Source organism: Pinus tabuliformis, chromosome 8 (assembly GCF_031772625.1).
Source record: "Pinus tabuliformis cultivar Carrire ecotype Pingquan chromosome 8, CPIR1, whole genome shotgun sequence".
In the NCBI taxonomy this organism is placed as follows: domain Eukaryota; kingdom Viridiplantae; phylum Streptophyta; class Pinopsida; order Pinales; family Pinaceae; genus Pinus; species Pinus tabuliformis.
In genome coordinates this window covers 837633881-837649265 of record NC_142294.1, presented here as the reverse complement: position 1 = coordinate 837649265, position 15385 = coordinate 837633881, and the positions used below count along the sequence as shown (strand labels likewise).

At 39.8% G+C, this 15385-nt stretch overlaps 1 protein-coding gene across 1 annotated transcript; it reads right to left on the bottom strand.

Moving 5' to 3' along the window:
• Positions 1-7391: 7391 nt before the first annotated feature.
• Positions 7392-8225, bottom strand: LOC149238187 (uncharacterized). Its single transcript, XM_089369497.1, has one exon. The coding sequence runs from the start codon at positions 8223-8225 to the stop codon at positions 7392-7394; it is 834 nt and encodes a 277-aa protein (XP_089225623.1).
• Between the last annotated feature and the right edge of the window lie 7160 nt (positions 8226-15385).

Genomic DNA, 15385 nt, shown 5'->3' with positions numbered 1-15385 from the left:
AATTAAAATAATAAGAATGTTAACAATTTTTCCGCATATCATAATAATTTAAAAAAACAAAAATGTTATCATTTTGTATAATAAAATCTTATTGTTATGGAACTCAAGTATACATGTCTGTGTTATTTATTGAAAATACATTTTAGTAGTGGGCATTAAATATCAAAATCTTGGGTTGTGGAGAATCATCTGGTGTCTCACAGAGGAGAAACAATTAAAATTAGAATCAGCTCTCCATCCTATTGTTGCATGGATTTACTAATAGTACTTACCCAATCTTTCATGGCTTCACTAAGGATCTTATTTCCGACTACTCCACTTGCTTGTATTTACTACCTACTTCACTTGCTCCACTTGCTTGGATTTATGGATATTACATTCATGTATTCTTTATGAGTACTTAGTATGTAAACTTTTTTTCTCTTATTCATGGAAAATCTTTGCAAATCAACTTGAATGGATCACATTTCATCGGCCAAACTAGCAGAGACTAACCCCAAAGATGTCGAGGAGAATTGACCCAGTTACTTCCCAATGGTGAGGTACTTTAGCAATGGAAGCTCCACCAATTGAGTTAACCCTTGGGGCTCTTAATATGAAGACATGACAATGAACACCATGGATCAAAATTGATTAAATGAGCACCACGAATCAAAATTTATCCAATGCAAGTTTGATTCCTTATTATGATCAATTCAATGTTTTATAAGTAGTTTCAATTCAAACATTCATTTTTTTGGACATAAAATAATGTTATTTCTTTCTTCTTTTAGAGATGGTGTTTTGCATCTATAATGCCAGATGTGCAAAAATCATTAGACATAAAAATTTATTGCAAAATATTTTAGTAAGTTGTATTTAGTTTATGGAAAATTGTGTTGTTGGAGGTTTTAAATAGTTGTTTTTTTCACTGGATATTGTCGTGATATCCATAAAATAATATATATTTATATTGTCTTTAGAAAAATCATTACAATTGTTTAAATAAATGGAGCGAGCAAAAAGAAAGTTTTCATTGTAGAACAATTTCTTTGTGTTCCAAGAATGGCATCCATGAGATGCAAGAGTAAATAGTTTTATTGAATTCTATCTATATAATTCATATATAGATTATAAGTAAATGGTCCAATTGAATTCCATCCATATTACTTCTATATAACCTGTAAGAAAATTGTCCTATTAAATTCACTCCATATTATTTCTACCTACATTGCAATATTGATGAATACGTCTACTTGTTTATTGGGTACATCTACTTGTTTATTGGGTACTTCTACTTGTTTAAGTGTACGTGGAGTTCTTACATGGAGATAATATTATTTGTTTAAAGTATGCACAATTTAATAGTGTGGTGTGTGAGGTATGCATGCAATTTTAAATTATTTTTCATTTTCACATGAAAAGAATAATTTATTTTGAGGTATGCATACAATTTTAAATTATTTTTCATTTTCACATGAAAAGAATAATTTATTTTAACTTACCAATATTGAAAAGCTAAAATAAAATTAACTCTCCAAATTAAAATGTAACTCTGCTCTTCAAATTTAATCTTATGTCGAGCATTGTCCTCCCTTATAATGTTTTTTTTTAATAACTTTTTTTTTTAATTAAATGTGTTAACTTTTTTTTATTTTAATTCATTGGTTTAATATACGTGTAGGTGTGGCTTTTTTAATTTCTAATTGTTTTTTATATTTATATCTTTTCCTTTTAAAAAATTGATAGTTTTTTTTATACACTTTACTTCTTTTATAATTATTTTATATGTAATTTTTAAATTATTGTTTTTTTTTAATATTTTTTAAAAATTCATTGTATTTTATTTTTTTAATTTATTTTATTTATTTTTTAAATGGATTTAATTTTTTTAATCAATTTTATTAATTGTTGTATCGATAGATGTTTTTCAGGTTAGTATAGTATATTGTAATGTCTTGTTATGTAAACATTTTGACTCGATTAAATTATCAATAGTTCTAGTACTCAGGGTTTTACAATTCAAGGTTTTTTTCATGGTATTCTTCTTTAATGTAGCCTATTAAAAACCATAAAATTCCAATAAATTTTGGTTTTCTGAAATCCAGATTCCAAACCCAACCAAAAAAAAAAAAAAAAGAAGTTATAAAACACAAAATTTTGGTGCCCATACTAGTTTGATGGAGAAAATTTGTCTCCTCCTTAGCTCTCACTCCATTTTTCTCCTCCAATTAGCGGATTCAGCACCCAAACGACCAAGAGGTCACTCCAAAACCCCGTCGCTGCCGGCATGCCGCTGTCTGTGCAAATGATTTCCAAAAAATCATGTATTTTGCTCTTATAAACGCACTATTGTAATGGCCGACGATTTTTTGCAATCGAATCGCGATTTTTTCCAAAAAATTACCCAAAAAACCATTTATATTTATCGAGCGATCATATCGGCGAAATTAAAAAACCGTGGTTTTACGATAAAATAGCGATTTTACATTTTTCCAAAAAAAATGGTTAGATAAAACAAGACAATGACAAGTAAGCTCAAGATAAAAGACCCTTAAAAAGATGCGCTTATTTTCTCATATATTTTGTTTTTTTTTTACAGGAACGGTTAGACTGATGTATTAATTCTTGGCTGAAATGCCTCAATTCAGGTTACAAAGAGGAAGGAAGGGCTCAGATTTCGCCTCAACCAGGAACCGAATAACTATCCTCCTAATGATCCTGCAAATTTTGCATTCTAAATTTCTTGCAGATTTCTCTATCTTTCCTAATTTATAGATGCAAACAAACTGCTTTAATAATAGACAGTAAAACATTTTGATCGGACAGCTAAGGGATGGGATCCCAGCCTTCTTCTCCGTCTCTTATATAATTTCCGAGAGGGAGGAGAACCGCTTTATTGGCTTCGGCATCAGCTTCTTTGTTGTTGTCCCTCTTTATGTGAAGAAATTCCAAATTCTGAAAGGAGTATGTCAGGGAGTTAATTCTGCTCAGCAATCTAGATAATCTTAAATCTGAGGGAGAGGAGTTGTCCACAATGGCCTTTATAATAGTCTGAGAATCCCCAAAAACAACTGCATCTTTGATTCCCAAGATCTTGAGCACCTTAAGCCCCTGGAGGAGAGCTAGTGCTTCAGCTTGAATACTGGTGTTAATGCCCACTCCCCAAGCATATCTAGCTTCAATTCTGCCCTCTGCGCTTTTGATAACACCACCAGCTCCAGAAGTGCCTGGATTGCCTTTTGCTGCACCGTCAAAAAAGAGAGCTTTCCTCGCCTTTTTGATGCAAAATTCAGCAAATTCTGTGTCTTTAAGGCGGATTTGCCAATGCTTTAGTGGGGGAGAGGGGGCCTTTACTTTATCAGAGAATTGGAGATCCAGGGAGGCTCCCCAAACTATTTCTTGTTCACTGAGATCCGTCATGTCAATCTGGTCTCCCATGCAATCTTTGAGGTGACTTTTAATTTTTACCCAGGTTATCTTAGTATCGCTCTTCTTATCCTTAAAAATCCTTTGGTTTCTTTCCAGCCAGATATGCCAGCAGATTAGTTTGGGCAGGGTGAGCCATGCATCTTTGATTTGAGAGGGACGAATTCCATGCTCCATGGGCTTAAAGCCTCCTTCCACAGATCTGCAGCAAATTTACAGGACAGCATCATATGGGAGGCATTTTCTTCTTGTTCCCCACACAGCGAGCAGCGAGAGGGCCCTGAAAATCCTCTTTTCCTGAGCCTATCATCTGTCAAAATTCTGTGATGACATAATAGCCAACAGAAGGAGTCAATTTTGGGCAGCGTTGTTGATGACCAGATCCCCTGCCAGGGCCTCGGATCAGGCGGTACATTAGGATGACGAGAGAGCTGATTATATCCCTGCGAGACAGTGTATTTTCCAGGGATCGGGCCCCAACCTCGGATGTCTGCTTTCCTTCTGTTCATTGGGGCTTTGCCTTTCAGGTGGGAGAGAAATGCAGCGTAGTCATTGACAAGGTTCGGTGGCACCTCTAAATTTTTCCATCGCTGTCATTCATCGTTTTCCCAGTGGGATAAATCCCACAACGTTTTGATACCTGCGCTGTCCAACCATTCTTTGAGAGAGGCTAAAGATCGGTCATCAGCAAGTGGCTCGCTGCCCATGATATGGTCGTCCCATATTTGGATGCGCTGACCATTACCTGGAATCCAGTGCGCATATTGCTTGATCAGGGGAGAGGCTTTTTCGCACAGCTTGTGTATCATCGAACCTGTAATTATCTTTGGATTGTCCAGGCAGCGTGTTCTCTGCCCACCATAATATTTTTTCCACAGTGCAAGCTGCGCCCAACCCGGTTTTGGAGCGATGATCCTCCATAACAATTTTGCACCCATGGCTATATTTTGATTGCTGAGATTTTTAAAATTTAAACCGCCTTCCATTCTGGGTAGAGAAATTGTGTTCCAGCTTATTAAGGGGATTCTCTTCTCGTTAGCTTTGCCACCTTTCCAGAAAAAGTTTTTTATGTAAGCCTCCATTTTCCTCATTATGCCAATGGGAGCCATCATCACTGCTGCCTGAAAAATGGGTAGACTGTTCAATACTGCTTTTATTAGCATTGTCTTACCTGCTAGATTGAGCCAATTGTATCCCCAGGATTGTATTTTAGTTTTGAATTTTTCCAACAGAGGCAGCCATTCTCTGCTGAGAGCCCTTTTTTGAAAGACAGGGAGCCCCAGGTACTTGAATGATGTCCAAGAAGAGGTGGCTGCGAAGCCAAAACAATTAGAAATGGCTTGGAGCGATCTGGCAGAGGTATTCCAGCAGAAGACATGACATTTGCCTTTGTTGAGCTTGCTTCCTGAGTCATCACAATAGGCGTCCACTACCTCTTTAAATCGTTTAGCCAAGACCAAAGAGGCAGCACCCAGCAAAAGAGAGTCGTCCGCGAACAGCGCATGATTTATGCTTTTAACTCCTCTTGCAATGTTTATTCCCATTATTTCTTGTTCTAACTATTTTTTATTCAAGAGGAAGCTTAGAACTGAGGCTTGGAGGACAAAGAGCAAAGGGGAGAGAGGACACCCTTGCCTCAGCCCTCTTGAGGCTTTGAAGAAGTCAGTGGCTCTCCCGTTCACCAATGGGGCAATCCATGGCTCACTGATGCAAGCCTTGATCCATTTGATAAAATTATGCCCAAACCCAAATTTGTGAAGGACATCCAGCAAGAATCTATGCCTCACCCTGTCAAAGGCACTTTCAAGATCTAGTTTGACGACCATTCCTTTCTCTTTCCGGGCCAAGCTTGAATGAATCGCCTCTTGGACCAGGATGTAGTTGTCCACTATCTGTCTTCCCTGAATGAAGCCCCCCTGATTCTCAGGAATAATGTCAGGGAGAATTGTTTTCAATCTGTTCGCAATCACTTTTGTTATCAGTTTGTAGCCTATATTGCAAAGGGATATAGGACGAAATCTGGAGAAGGAGTTGGCGCCTCTTTCCTTGGGGATAAGGGCCAGAAAAGCCGAGTTGGTGCTTCCCCCTATTTTCTGACAGGTTTGAGATTTCCGGACCATTCTGCATAAATCTTTTTCGACTATCTGCCAACAGTTCTGCAAGAATCTGGCAGTAAAGCCATCTGGGCCCGGGGCCTTGTCCGGCTCCATAGAGAAGAGGGTGGATTTGATTTCATTATTTGTGACTTCTGCTTCCAAAAACTGATTCTTTCTGGTAGAAATCAGAGTGGGAACCTCATTTACGATCGATGGAATTTGACCCTGCTCCTCTATTTCGCTATATAGATTTTTGAAATGGAGGAAGGCCGCATTTTTTATGCTTTGAATGTCTCTATGGATGATGTTCTCTTCCTTGATTTCGGTGATGGAATTAAAATTTTTCCATGCTTGGGCTTGCTTATGAAAGAAGGATGAATTCCTGTCGCCTGCCTTAAGCCAAAGCCTACGAGATTTGGTCCTCCAGTACTCTTCCTCAGCCAGGCTTGCTTTAAGCAGCTTTTGCTGGAGGTCCGCCTCTTTTTCGAGAATTTCTTTTGTGATCTCTTCATTTTCTGAATTAAGATGGTGGATCTCAAGATGTTCTTGTACTTTTTCCTTTCCACTGCAGGGTTTGGGAGAGATTTTGCCCAAATTTTCAATGCAGCCTTCACTCTCCTAAGCTTTTCCTCCCATACAAAGAACGCAAAGCCGTTGACTGGTTGCTTCCAAGTATCTTTTACTAAATGCAGAAAGGATTGCTCCTTGACCCATAGGGGGTTGAATTTAAAAGGAATGGGGCCTTGATCCCAGTGAGCCAAAAGATCGAGTTTGATGGGCCTGTGATCAGAGACACTACAAGGGAGAATATGCATTCTAGAATCTAGACCAAGTAGAAGAAAAGAACTTTGAACAAGAAATCTGTCTAACCTTGCAGCGATATGGCCCGGACCGAGTCTTTTGTTGGACCAGGTGTATTTTCCCGACGAAGGTTTGATGTCGATCATGTCCCAGTCCTGGAGCAGATCCTCAACCCATTCTCGCGCTGGATCCCTTACAATGCTCCCTCCACGTTTTTCAGCCATAGTTAAAGTGAGATTTAGATCCCCAGCGATGATGATATTTGCTAAGTCCTCAGAGTCTGCCAGCTCTCTAATAGAATCCCAGCAATTCTTTTTTTCTCCTGCGCTGACTGGGACATACACGTTGAAGAGACAGAGGGTCTCATCTGAGTCAACGTGCTTCAGCTTTGAGAACAACCAATGAGTGTTGGCGATCTCTTTTACCCTTGTGAACTTGTTTGCATTCCAGAGGGTGCCCAGGCCTCCTAAGGCACCCCTGGCTGAGACAGCTTGCCCTTCACTTCTTTTCCACAGATTTTTGCCGATATGGAGGAAGGCCTTGTCCTCCATTTTAGTCTCCTGGATGAGGAATATGTCGGGAGATTCAGATCTTATCAAACTTTTGACAGCTTCTTCTTTTATTTTGCTCCCCATACCCCTACAGTTCCAGGAGACGATCCTCATCACTTGTTTTTGGAATGGAGAGCTCCTTTAGAGCTCTGGGGCTGGTTTCTATTCATCTTCGGAGTTTTAGCCAGGAGTTTCTCGAGGGTGGGTTGACTTCCTTGCAGTTTGTCTTTGTAGGTCTCCTGCTCTCTTTTTTCACGGGCAGATTTTCGGCCCCTCAAAGATCTTCTGGCCGAGGTTTGCGATTCACCTATTTCACCTTCTTCTTCTGAGTCCTCTGAGCCTTGTACTTCCTCAGCCTCTTTTGAGGGTATATCTTCCATTCTGTCTGCTTTACTATCTGCTTGCTTTGGTCCCTGGGGGGGCTCTTTTTGGGGCGATCCTTCATTTTGTGTCTCCAGATCTTGGGTATCCTCTATTGCTGAACTTAGTTGTATAAATTTATTTCCTTGCTCTTCCATGTGTGGGTTTTGAAACCCTAATCTTGTTTGGAGAGCTTTTCCATTAGTATTTCATGTTCTAGGGGCTTTTTTTTTGTCCTTTTAACCTGCGTCCATCCGTCCTCTTTGCCTTTCTCCACTTCAGTGTTTTTTGGGCATCCTCTAGCAAAATGACCATAGAATTGGCACTTCTTGCACTTGAACGGAAGTTGTTCATAATCCAGCTTTTGAACATGCGTCCAGCTTCCAACCCTAATCTTTATTGCCTCAGGTAGGCCAACCTCGAGGTCAACTTCAACACAAATTCTAGCACAGTCATATTGATCTTTGTTGTTTGCTCGATCAATGAATTTACCCAGGGTATTCCCGATGTGCTTAAGGGACTCCCAGTTCCAACAATGCATAGGCAGGTTGGGCAATCTAACCCACACAGGGACGGTAGTGGGCACGTCAACTGCTGGATCGAAGTCGGGCGTCCACTTGTTGAGATACAGACCCTGGGGGCCCATGAAATAGGGTCCATTACGGAAGATCAGGTCCTTATCTTCCTTTTCAGAAAATTCGAACAGGAAGAAACCCTTCCCCAGGAAATACGAAGTGACCTTGCCCGATATCAGCGGCGCCCAGTTCCTTGCGACCCAGCTTTCTGTGGTTTTGGGGGAGGGCCAGAGTCCTGTGAACTGTCCCACCAAGGCGTGCTCAGACAAGGAAAGGGTGACCTGGATCGGTTTCTCAGGAGGGAGCGAGATCTCTGGGATATCATCCAGGCGTTTCACAAATTTCGAAGCCTCTGTTGCTTTCTTTTTTGGCAGAGAATTCAGAAGTTTAGCAAAGGCCTCGGCTTCGGAAAGAGAGGGCGTTGAAGACTCCATAGGAGAAGCCTTAGCTCAACCGGATCGAGCTCACCCAAACCTCGGCAGGCATAGTCTTTCCAGCCTGCTCGGAAAGGCGATCTGTCTGATTACAGGGGGAGTGAATGCCTTGCTGGACGAAGCACCACTCGGGAGAGCCTCCGGGCGGCCACAGGGCCGAGAATCCTCAGGCGCAGTGCAGAGCAGCGTTCAGCTCAACGCAGACCTTCATTTTCTCATATATTTTGTTGACGACACCATTTCTCGTATATTTTCTTGACCACACCAGATTCTGTCGAGAATAACAAGTGAGCTAATTTACAATAGCCGTAGGAAGAACATGAACATGGCAACTAGACATAGTCAGTATGCCTTGGGGATATGGTCCCCTAATTCATGGAGGAATCTGGTGCGGAAGGCCAACTATCTTGTTAGACTGAAACAATGGATGGCAAAGTCATGGAGGATTGCCAAACTGTTAATCAATCACAACAACAGTTTGAAACCCTCAAGGTATAATATACTCCAATCCCAAGAAATTCGTTCTCACCCATCTAACATTTGCAAATGGGTGCTCTGATTTCAATATTAATAATTGTGTGAATGTTCATCTTGAACTAACAAGATAGGGATATTGATCAGGGCATCACATCTGGCTCTTGTTGTGCAGAGTTGAATCTTCTCACTAAACATGCAAATCCCCGGAAATGGCCAAGAAAATACAACAACAACCTGAATGCGTCAAACAGTTCATGATTTTCCATCTTAAAAATGTGGGATATCATGGAACAATCTGCAACTCACATTCCAATGATAATAGAACCTTTCCTTTCGGTTAGTGGGTCTCTTTGGCTTCCATTTTATGAATTCATGGCTAAAAGATCAGATTGTGTTTCTTGGGTAGGCAACTAAGGGTATATTGGTGTGATATTAAAGAGCATAAATTCAAAGTTATCATAAATTGTAGTCCATTGAAAAGATAATGTGTGAAGTCGTAAAGAAATTTTTGAAGAGGAAGGGGATGCACCTTACCCATGCAGGAAATATAAGTACACGTGCTCCATGTGGTTGGTTTCCTACAAGTGGACAACAACTTGCAACTCTGTGCATGATGGCTATAAGAGCAATTTTAGGAAATCTTATCATATCAAACTATCATATGTCTAATTTCTTTTCCAAAAAAAACAACGGACTATGCATGTAAGTTTCAAAAGTTTATATTTTCTAGGAAATGTTTGCACCTTGAGAGATTTGATAAAAAACAACAAACTATGCATGTAAGATTCAAAAGTCTATGTTTTCTAGTAAATATTTGCACCTTGAGAAATTTGATCCCTCTCGACGCTTGAAAGATCCATAGTTAAAATGGATCTACACTAGTTTTAAAAAAAATGATGAGGAAAAGATGTTTTTTTAATTATTTAATTTGTTGAAAAAATATTATGTTTTTATGCAAAAAAAGATTACGTTGCGTCTTTTTTTCAGGGTGTCTTTGGTGATTTTATGTATAATAATGATATTTTTATAAGTCAATATTGCAATTTTAGTGCCTCGTTGAAAAGGAATCAAGTTGATTTAGGCTAAGATTTCAAAAAAGCTATACTTTTAGCTTTTAAAAGAAAAAAATTGTTGTTGTAGTGTTTTTGTAGCAATGGTGTACCAAAAGACACCTTTCTAGTAGTAGGTTGTTCCGTGCAAAAAAACAATAATTATTTTGGTATTTGTCAGTGGACAAGCATGAAGAAACAAAGTATTTCAAATGGTGGAAACAATACATAAACAAACATAAACTAAAACAAAGAGATAAACAAACAAATAATTCTTAATGAAACAAACAAGTCAACACAATTATGGAAAATGACTCCCTTTATTGACCGTTGGTGGTAGAAGATGAAGACAAATAGTAGAATACTAAACACTTGAAGAGAATTCTTTGAGTAATGGTGCTCAAAAATCTTTAGCAAGGAGGTTTTTTTCATCACTCTCTTTGCAAGCTTCTCCTCTCTATTCTAGAAGTATCAAGGCTCTCTCAATGGTGAAAACTTGTCCACACTTAAGTGATGGATTGCTAAGGAGCAATTTTTCCAACACAATAATGCTCTACTTCTTCTATTTCAACAACGAAATGAAGATTTTCTCTGATAGAAATTTGGCCAACATAACATTGTCTTCATTTTTTGTTCTCCCATGGCCTATTTATATAGAATTTTTTGAATCCCTCTTCCCTTTCTTGGTTCATGAATGAAAATGAATTATTAGTAGGACAAGAGGATTCCTTTGAGGGTCGCATATCTTCAGGGCGACTTGAATTCAATTGTCCTTGACTGAAATTGTGTCATGAAATCTTCTTCCAAGTGTGGGAAGTGGTCTCAAATTACTAAGTCAGCCATTTCTTTGACCTCGCAGATTTTGAAGAAAATATCGTGCATCGCGCAGCTATCAAAGGGAAAGTCACGCAATCCTTAATTTTTAAATAAATATATATTGGACCTTAAGATAAATTAAATTTTTTGATCTTCATAATTTCTTTAGCTAGAAAATATTCATTTGTGCATTTTTCTCGATGACTTTGGGTTTCTTTTGGACTGTGCAAATATGTGTATGATTTTATGGTGTTATCATTTGCCCCATGACGTGTCAGTTTAGGAGAAAGCATATAGCTGAAATACATCATGTTTTCTTTCCTGACTAAGAGTCTGATCAACTTCTGGATAGAGAGAATAACTTGCTTCGGAGATGAGTAAAGAAACAACCTTAACTGAGGATAAAAGATAACCATGCTCTGAAAAAAGTGCTTATACGAGGCAAGCATGTCCCATGCTCGTTATGATGACTAGTGACAATTTATTACAATCATACAGGAAATATTCTTGTCAAGTCAGTGTTGGAATGGCTAACATGTTGATAGCTGATGATGATAATCGTTGATGCCCTCAAGGGTGCTTCTTACACATAGACAGAGGCAGGTGCCCCCATGCATCAATAAAAATGTGAAGCACTACTAGAGTGAGGTGCTTATGGATGCATGGGTCTTCGACTATGGGTACCTCCCATGCATCAAGATGTAAGCATTGTTGAATAAGGTGCTAAGTAATGCGTAGGTCTTCAACTAAGTGAAAGAGTTGCAACAATCATGAAGTATGATACCACCTTGACATGAGAGTTTATGTTGGTGTCAAATGTCAGAGGGACCGATGACATCAATGGAAATAATGATTCCCATTGTGCCACCTGAGGATGTCCCTGAAGGGGCAGAAGCACCGAAAGTACTGCCTCAATCCTAGAAAATGGGTGTTGAAGTCGACGGGAAAGAGGCATCAACCGCCCGAAATGTTGATTCGGGAAATCAAGATGTGTAGTGAAACAGATTGTAATATGGTGGGTCAATAAGGCATGATAATGAAATTGATGATATGAATGGATATGGAAAACTTACCCGAGGTCGAGGCTATAATTTGAAAGGTGGAAGTCAAAATAGTTCTTCTGAGGGTAGTGGCCCTAGAGTCGGTAGGACATCCAGGTAGGTGTGAGTATGTTCTAACTGGCATGAAGAGGGTGAATGAATGTGGATTATGTGTGAGCTTTGACCAAGGGTGACTAGGGACTGTTGCCGGGTAAAAGGGATGAAAATATGGGTGGGAACCATTTTCCTAAAAGAAAATTATACGCTTGCCAAAATAATGTAAAGGTGGTTTGGGATGTACATACACAGAGATGGGTTCCCTATGAAAATAGTGACCTGCATGATGATGGAGGTAAAATGTATTTGTGGAGGGAAGGGGCCCCATTGGTTAGCCTTGGTGCTAGGTTGGTGAGGCAAATGAAGTGACATAAATGAGCTTATATTGTACGGAGGAATGATAGGCCCAATGTAGAACATGGAAGAGTGTTCATGTGTATACATCATGAATGAGTAAGGTGGCCTAGGAGTACGGTTGGTTAGCAATAAGTGAAGAAAAGGTAAATGAGGGTGATCTTCAAGGCATGCAAGTGAGATGGCTCCCAAGCCGGAGTAGATGGTCATGGATTCCAAATAAATTGTGGGGGTCTATAACATGAGGTAATCCATGAGTGGGGAGGCTCTATTGACCGACATGGACATTTAGCACATGCAAGGGGAGGTGGTGGTAAACTTGGTCGAGATGATGGACCCTATGGTTTATTTCAGAGAAATTATGTCAAGATATGAAAATCTTCTGGAGGAAGCTTATCATGCTTAAATGTTAATTGGAACCAGGGGAATGAGTTTGTTGAGAAGCATATAATAACCTGCAACTTCAAAATCCAATAACCCAAGTGAAAACATATGTGCATAACAATATGGGAACTGAAAAGCAAGATGTAACAAAAATACAGGAAGGTGCACCTGAAGGGTTCTCTGAAAGGGTGGAGTTGACACTGCTTTTTCCTAATGGGGTGAGCATTAGGTTAGGTGTCATTATGGTGCTCCACGATAGTGGGACTGATGCTTGGAATTTCTGGGTAACACCATGACAAGATGGCCCTATATTCTTGAAACAAGGCCATATATGAGGCCACCTCCTCTTGAGAGCATGTTTCCTCCAACGGGATCTCTTCATCTATGCCAAGTTTGTTTGAAATATCGACCTTAATGGTAGGTGAGATATTTGACATGTTCCCTTCCTTGAATGCATCTGGTGCTGGGATGGGATTCTTAAACCAATCTACCTATCTTGGAGGCAGGAAATATTTTGATTCTATGGCGCAAATATCAAGGCTAGGTGCGTCAATAGGTACAAATGCTTTTTCAAGTAGAAAGTAGCAGTGATGGTGCATGGCTTCCCATGGATATTCGAGTTCTATCATGGCTTCTAGAATATCTTTGTCTACATGAAAAAGATTATTTAGCATTGAATTTGGTTGTGTCGAGCCTTGAGATTGGAGTTCAGGCCTAACTAAGCTGGTCGACAAGCAAGAATAAGATTGGGTGATTGACACCATAGAACCTATCGAAGTTGACAATGCGCAGATAGAATGGGTCTACACCGTCAATGATGGTACCACGATGTGGTGGGTTTAGCAGTCTCGACACCAAAAAATGATGAGCAGACAACACGAATCATGGTTCCTATAGATGAGGAAATGAATTGTATGTGATGTTGTGTGTCATCATCATTAGGTGGTGGTAGAATTTCCGTAATGGAAGGTTGATGATGAGTGGGAGGAAGTTCTCGCAACCTTGGTGGTGTTTGAGGGGAAAATTTGTCTTCGTCATGATGAGTTTGATGTTGAATCCTAAGTTGTCTGAATGTTTGTAACATATGACATGTCTCAGAACTATGAGAGGTACTGGTGCAAATACTGCACACAGGACTAGTACTAACACTAAAAATGGTGTGGGCATAAATATTGTCCTTATTATGAGACAATGACGCTTGATTGGTGTCATGAGGTTGGGAAATCCAGGGTGTCGACAACCTATGGATCTTAGTATCAGTATGAGGTTACTTACTAGTGTTGGTATCTCTCAATGTTGCTCTTGTTGCTCAAAAACGTGGAAGGTACTGACAATTCCTCGTGTGATGTGCTTGAGAGCATATGTGACAATGACAACGTGTGAGTCTCTCTTGGTTTGAGAGATGGATTTGTGGGATGTGCACTAATAAGTGAAAAACATTTCTTATCTTGCCCAATTCCTGGCATTGATTTACCAAGTGGTTAGGTCTATCACATAGGGCACATGTGAGGAGTGATCTTGACTATGTGGCCTGAAATATTTTTTTCCAGATCTAGACCGACGATGGTGAGAGGAGACTTACTAATGGGTGCTTAGCTGAACTGTCTGTGGACTTTTTCCTCAAACGCACATAAGATAGACCTAGATGCTTCAACCCCTTTTGGTGTGGTGTGATCTGGTGATTCAATATTTGATCCAACTAAATCATATTTTTCAGCGATAAATCAACGCATGAAATCTAACATTGAGCGAAATCGGTAAATATGGGGGAAGTGTCACGCATGATGGTTTCCTGCACAAATATGACGTTTGCACCTAGGTATGTTGCTTTGGGAAATGAGGATAACCAGATACAATCATCTAAATGCCCATAATTTGGGACATTGGTTTATGAAATGGTTTGGTTCGTCGCATAAAGTGCATGTGGAGGTATGTTTGGGTGTCACTAATTCTAGTTTCCTATGAGCATGGCGATAGATTGAGGGACCAGAAGAGGAATAGGAGCAAGAATCCTCTTTCCTCATGACATAAAAAATGGTTTTAAAACCATCATCTTCTAGTAGTGATGGGGTATTGACTTGGGTGAGTGCACCTAACGCATCTCGATATTGAGGGATTTAGGGGAAATAATGAGTTCAATGCATGTATTATGCACATATGGTGCATGTATGGTTGGTGCACAGTGCCTTATAATGCGTGGGTGTGCTCTTTTCTCCAGCAAGGGGAGGGGGATTCACTGGTGCTTTTGGGGCATGTAGAAGAGCTTTGAGCTTGTCTAACTCAGGTCACATATTGGTGGGGTGCCCAACTACTTCACACAAAGCACAGGGTGGAGGTACCCTAGAGGAGGAAGCGTTTGAATCTTCCGCATTGTTTCCTTTTTGGTTATCCCTTTTTTTGGCACTGACTAGTGTCGGTGCAGGCGTTGCTTGTTGTGGGGTGTTATCTTGAGGAGGTACATGAATGATGCTTGTCGACATGGCCTAAGGGGCCAGATACCATATCGTTATCACTAGAGCCATATTGGGCAACGAGAGCATTGTGATGACTTGGTGTGAGACAAAACCAGGTGGGGGGAATAAGAAGGATGTTTGGGAGATAGCATATGGTAAGAAAGAAGGATTAGGAACAACATTGTTGTTAGTATCTGAAATTGTTTCTTGATCTTGATGGGTGTTTGAAGAACTCATAATGTGCTAGAGGGATATCCTCTATCACAGGTGTGTCTCTTAGGAATGTCTTGAGAAGTGTTGATGGCTTAAATTGGTCGAGGTCAAATTCAGTGTATGTGGTGACCAATTTAGGAGAAAATCTGATGAAAGGTAGCACACCATCAAGGGCAATTAATGTCTTCTTCTCATAATATGTGAGTTGGTCAATTGTAATATGTTCCCATCACGGGGGAACATCATTACCCTAAATATAGAAGATGCTACTCCTGACATTTTGTACATATAAATTTGGCCCAAAAGGATATTATAAT

Coding starts and splice junctions, on each gene's coding strand:
- LOC149238187 (XM_089369497.1), bottom strand. CDS start 8,225: ATGGAGTCTTCAACGCCCTCTCTTTCCGAAGCCGAGGCCTTTGCTAAA.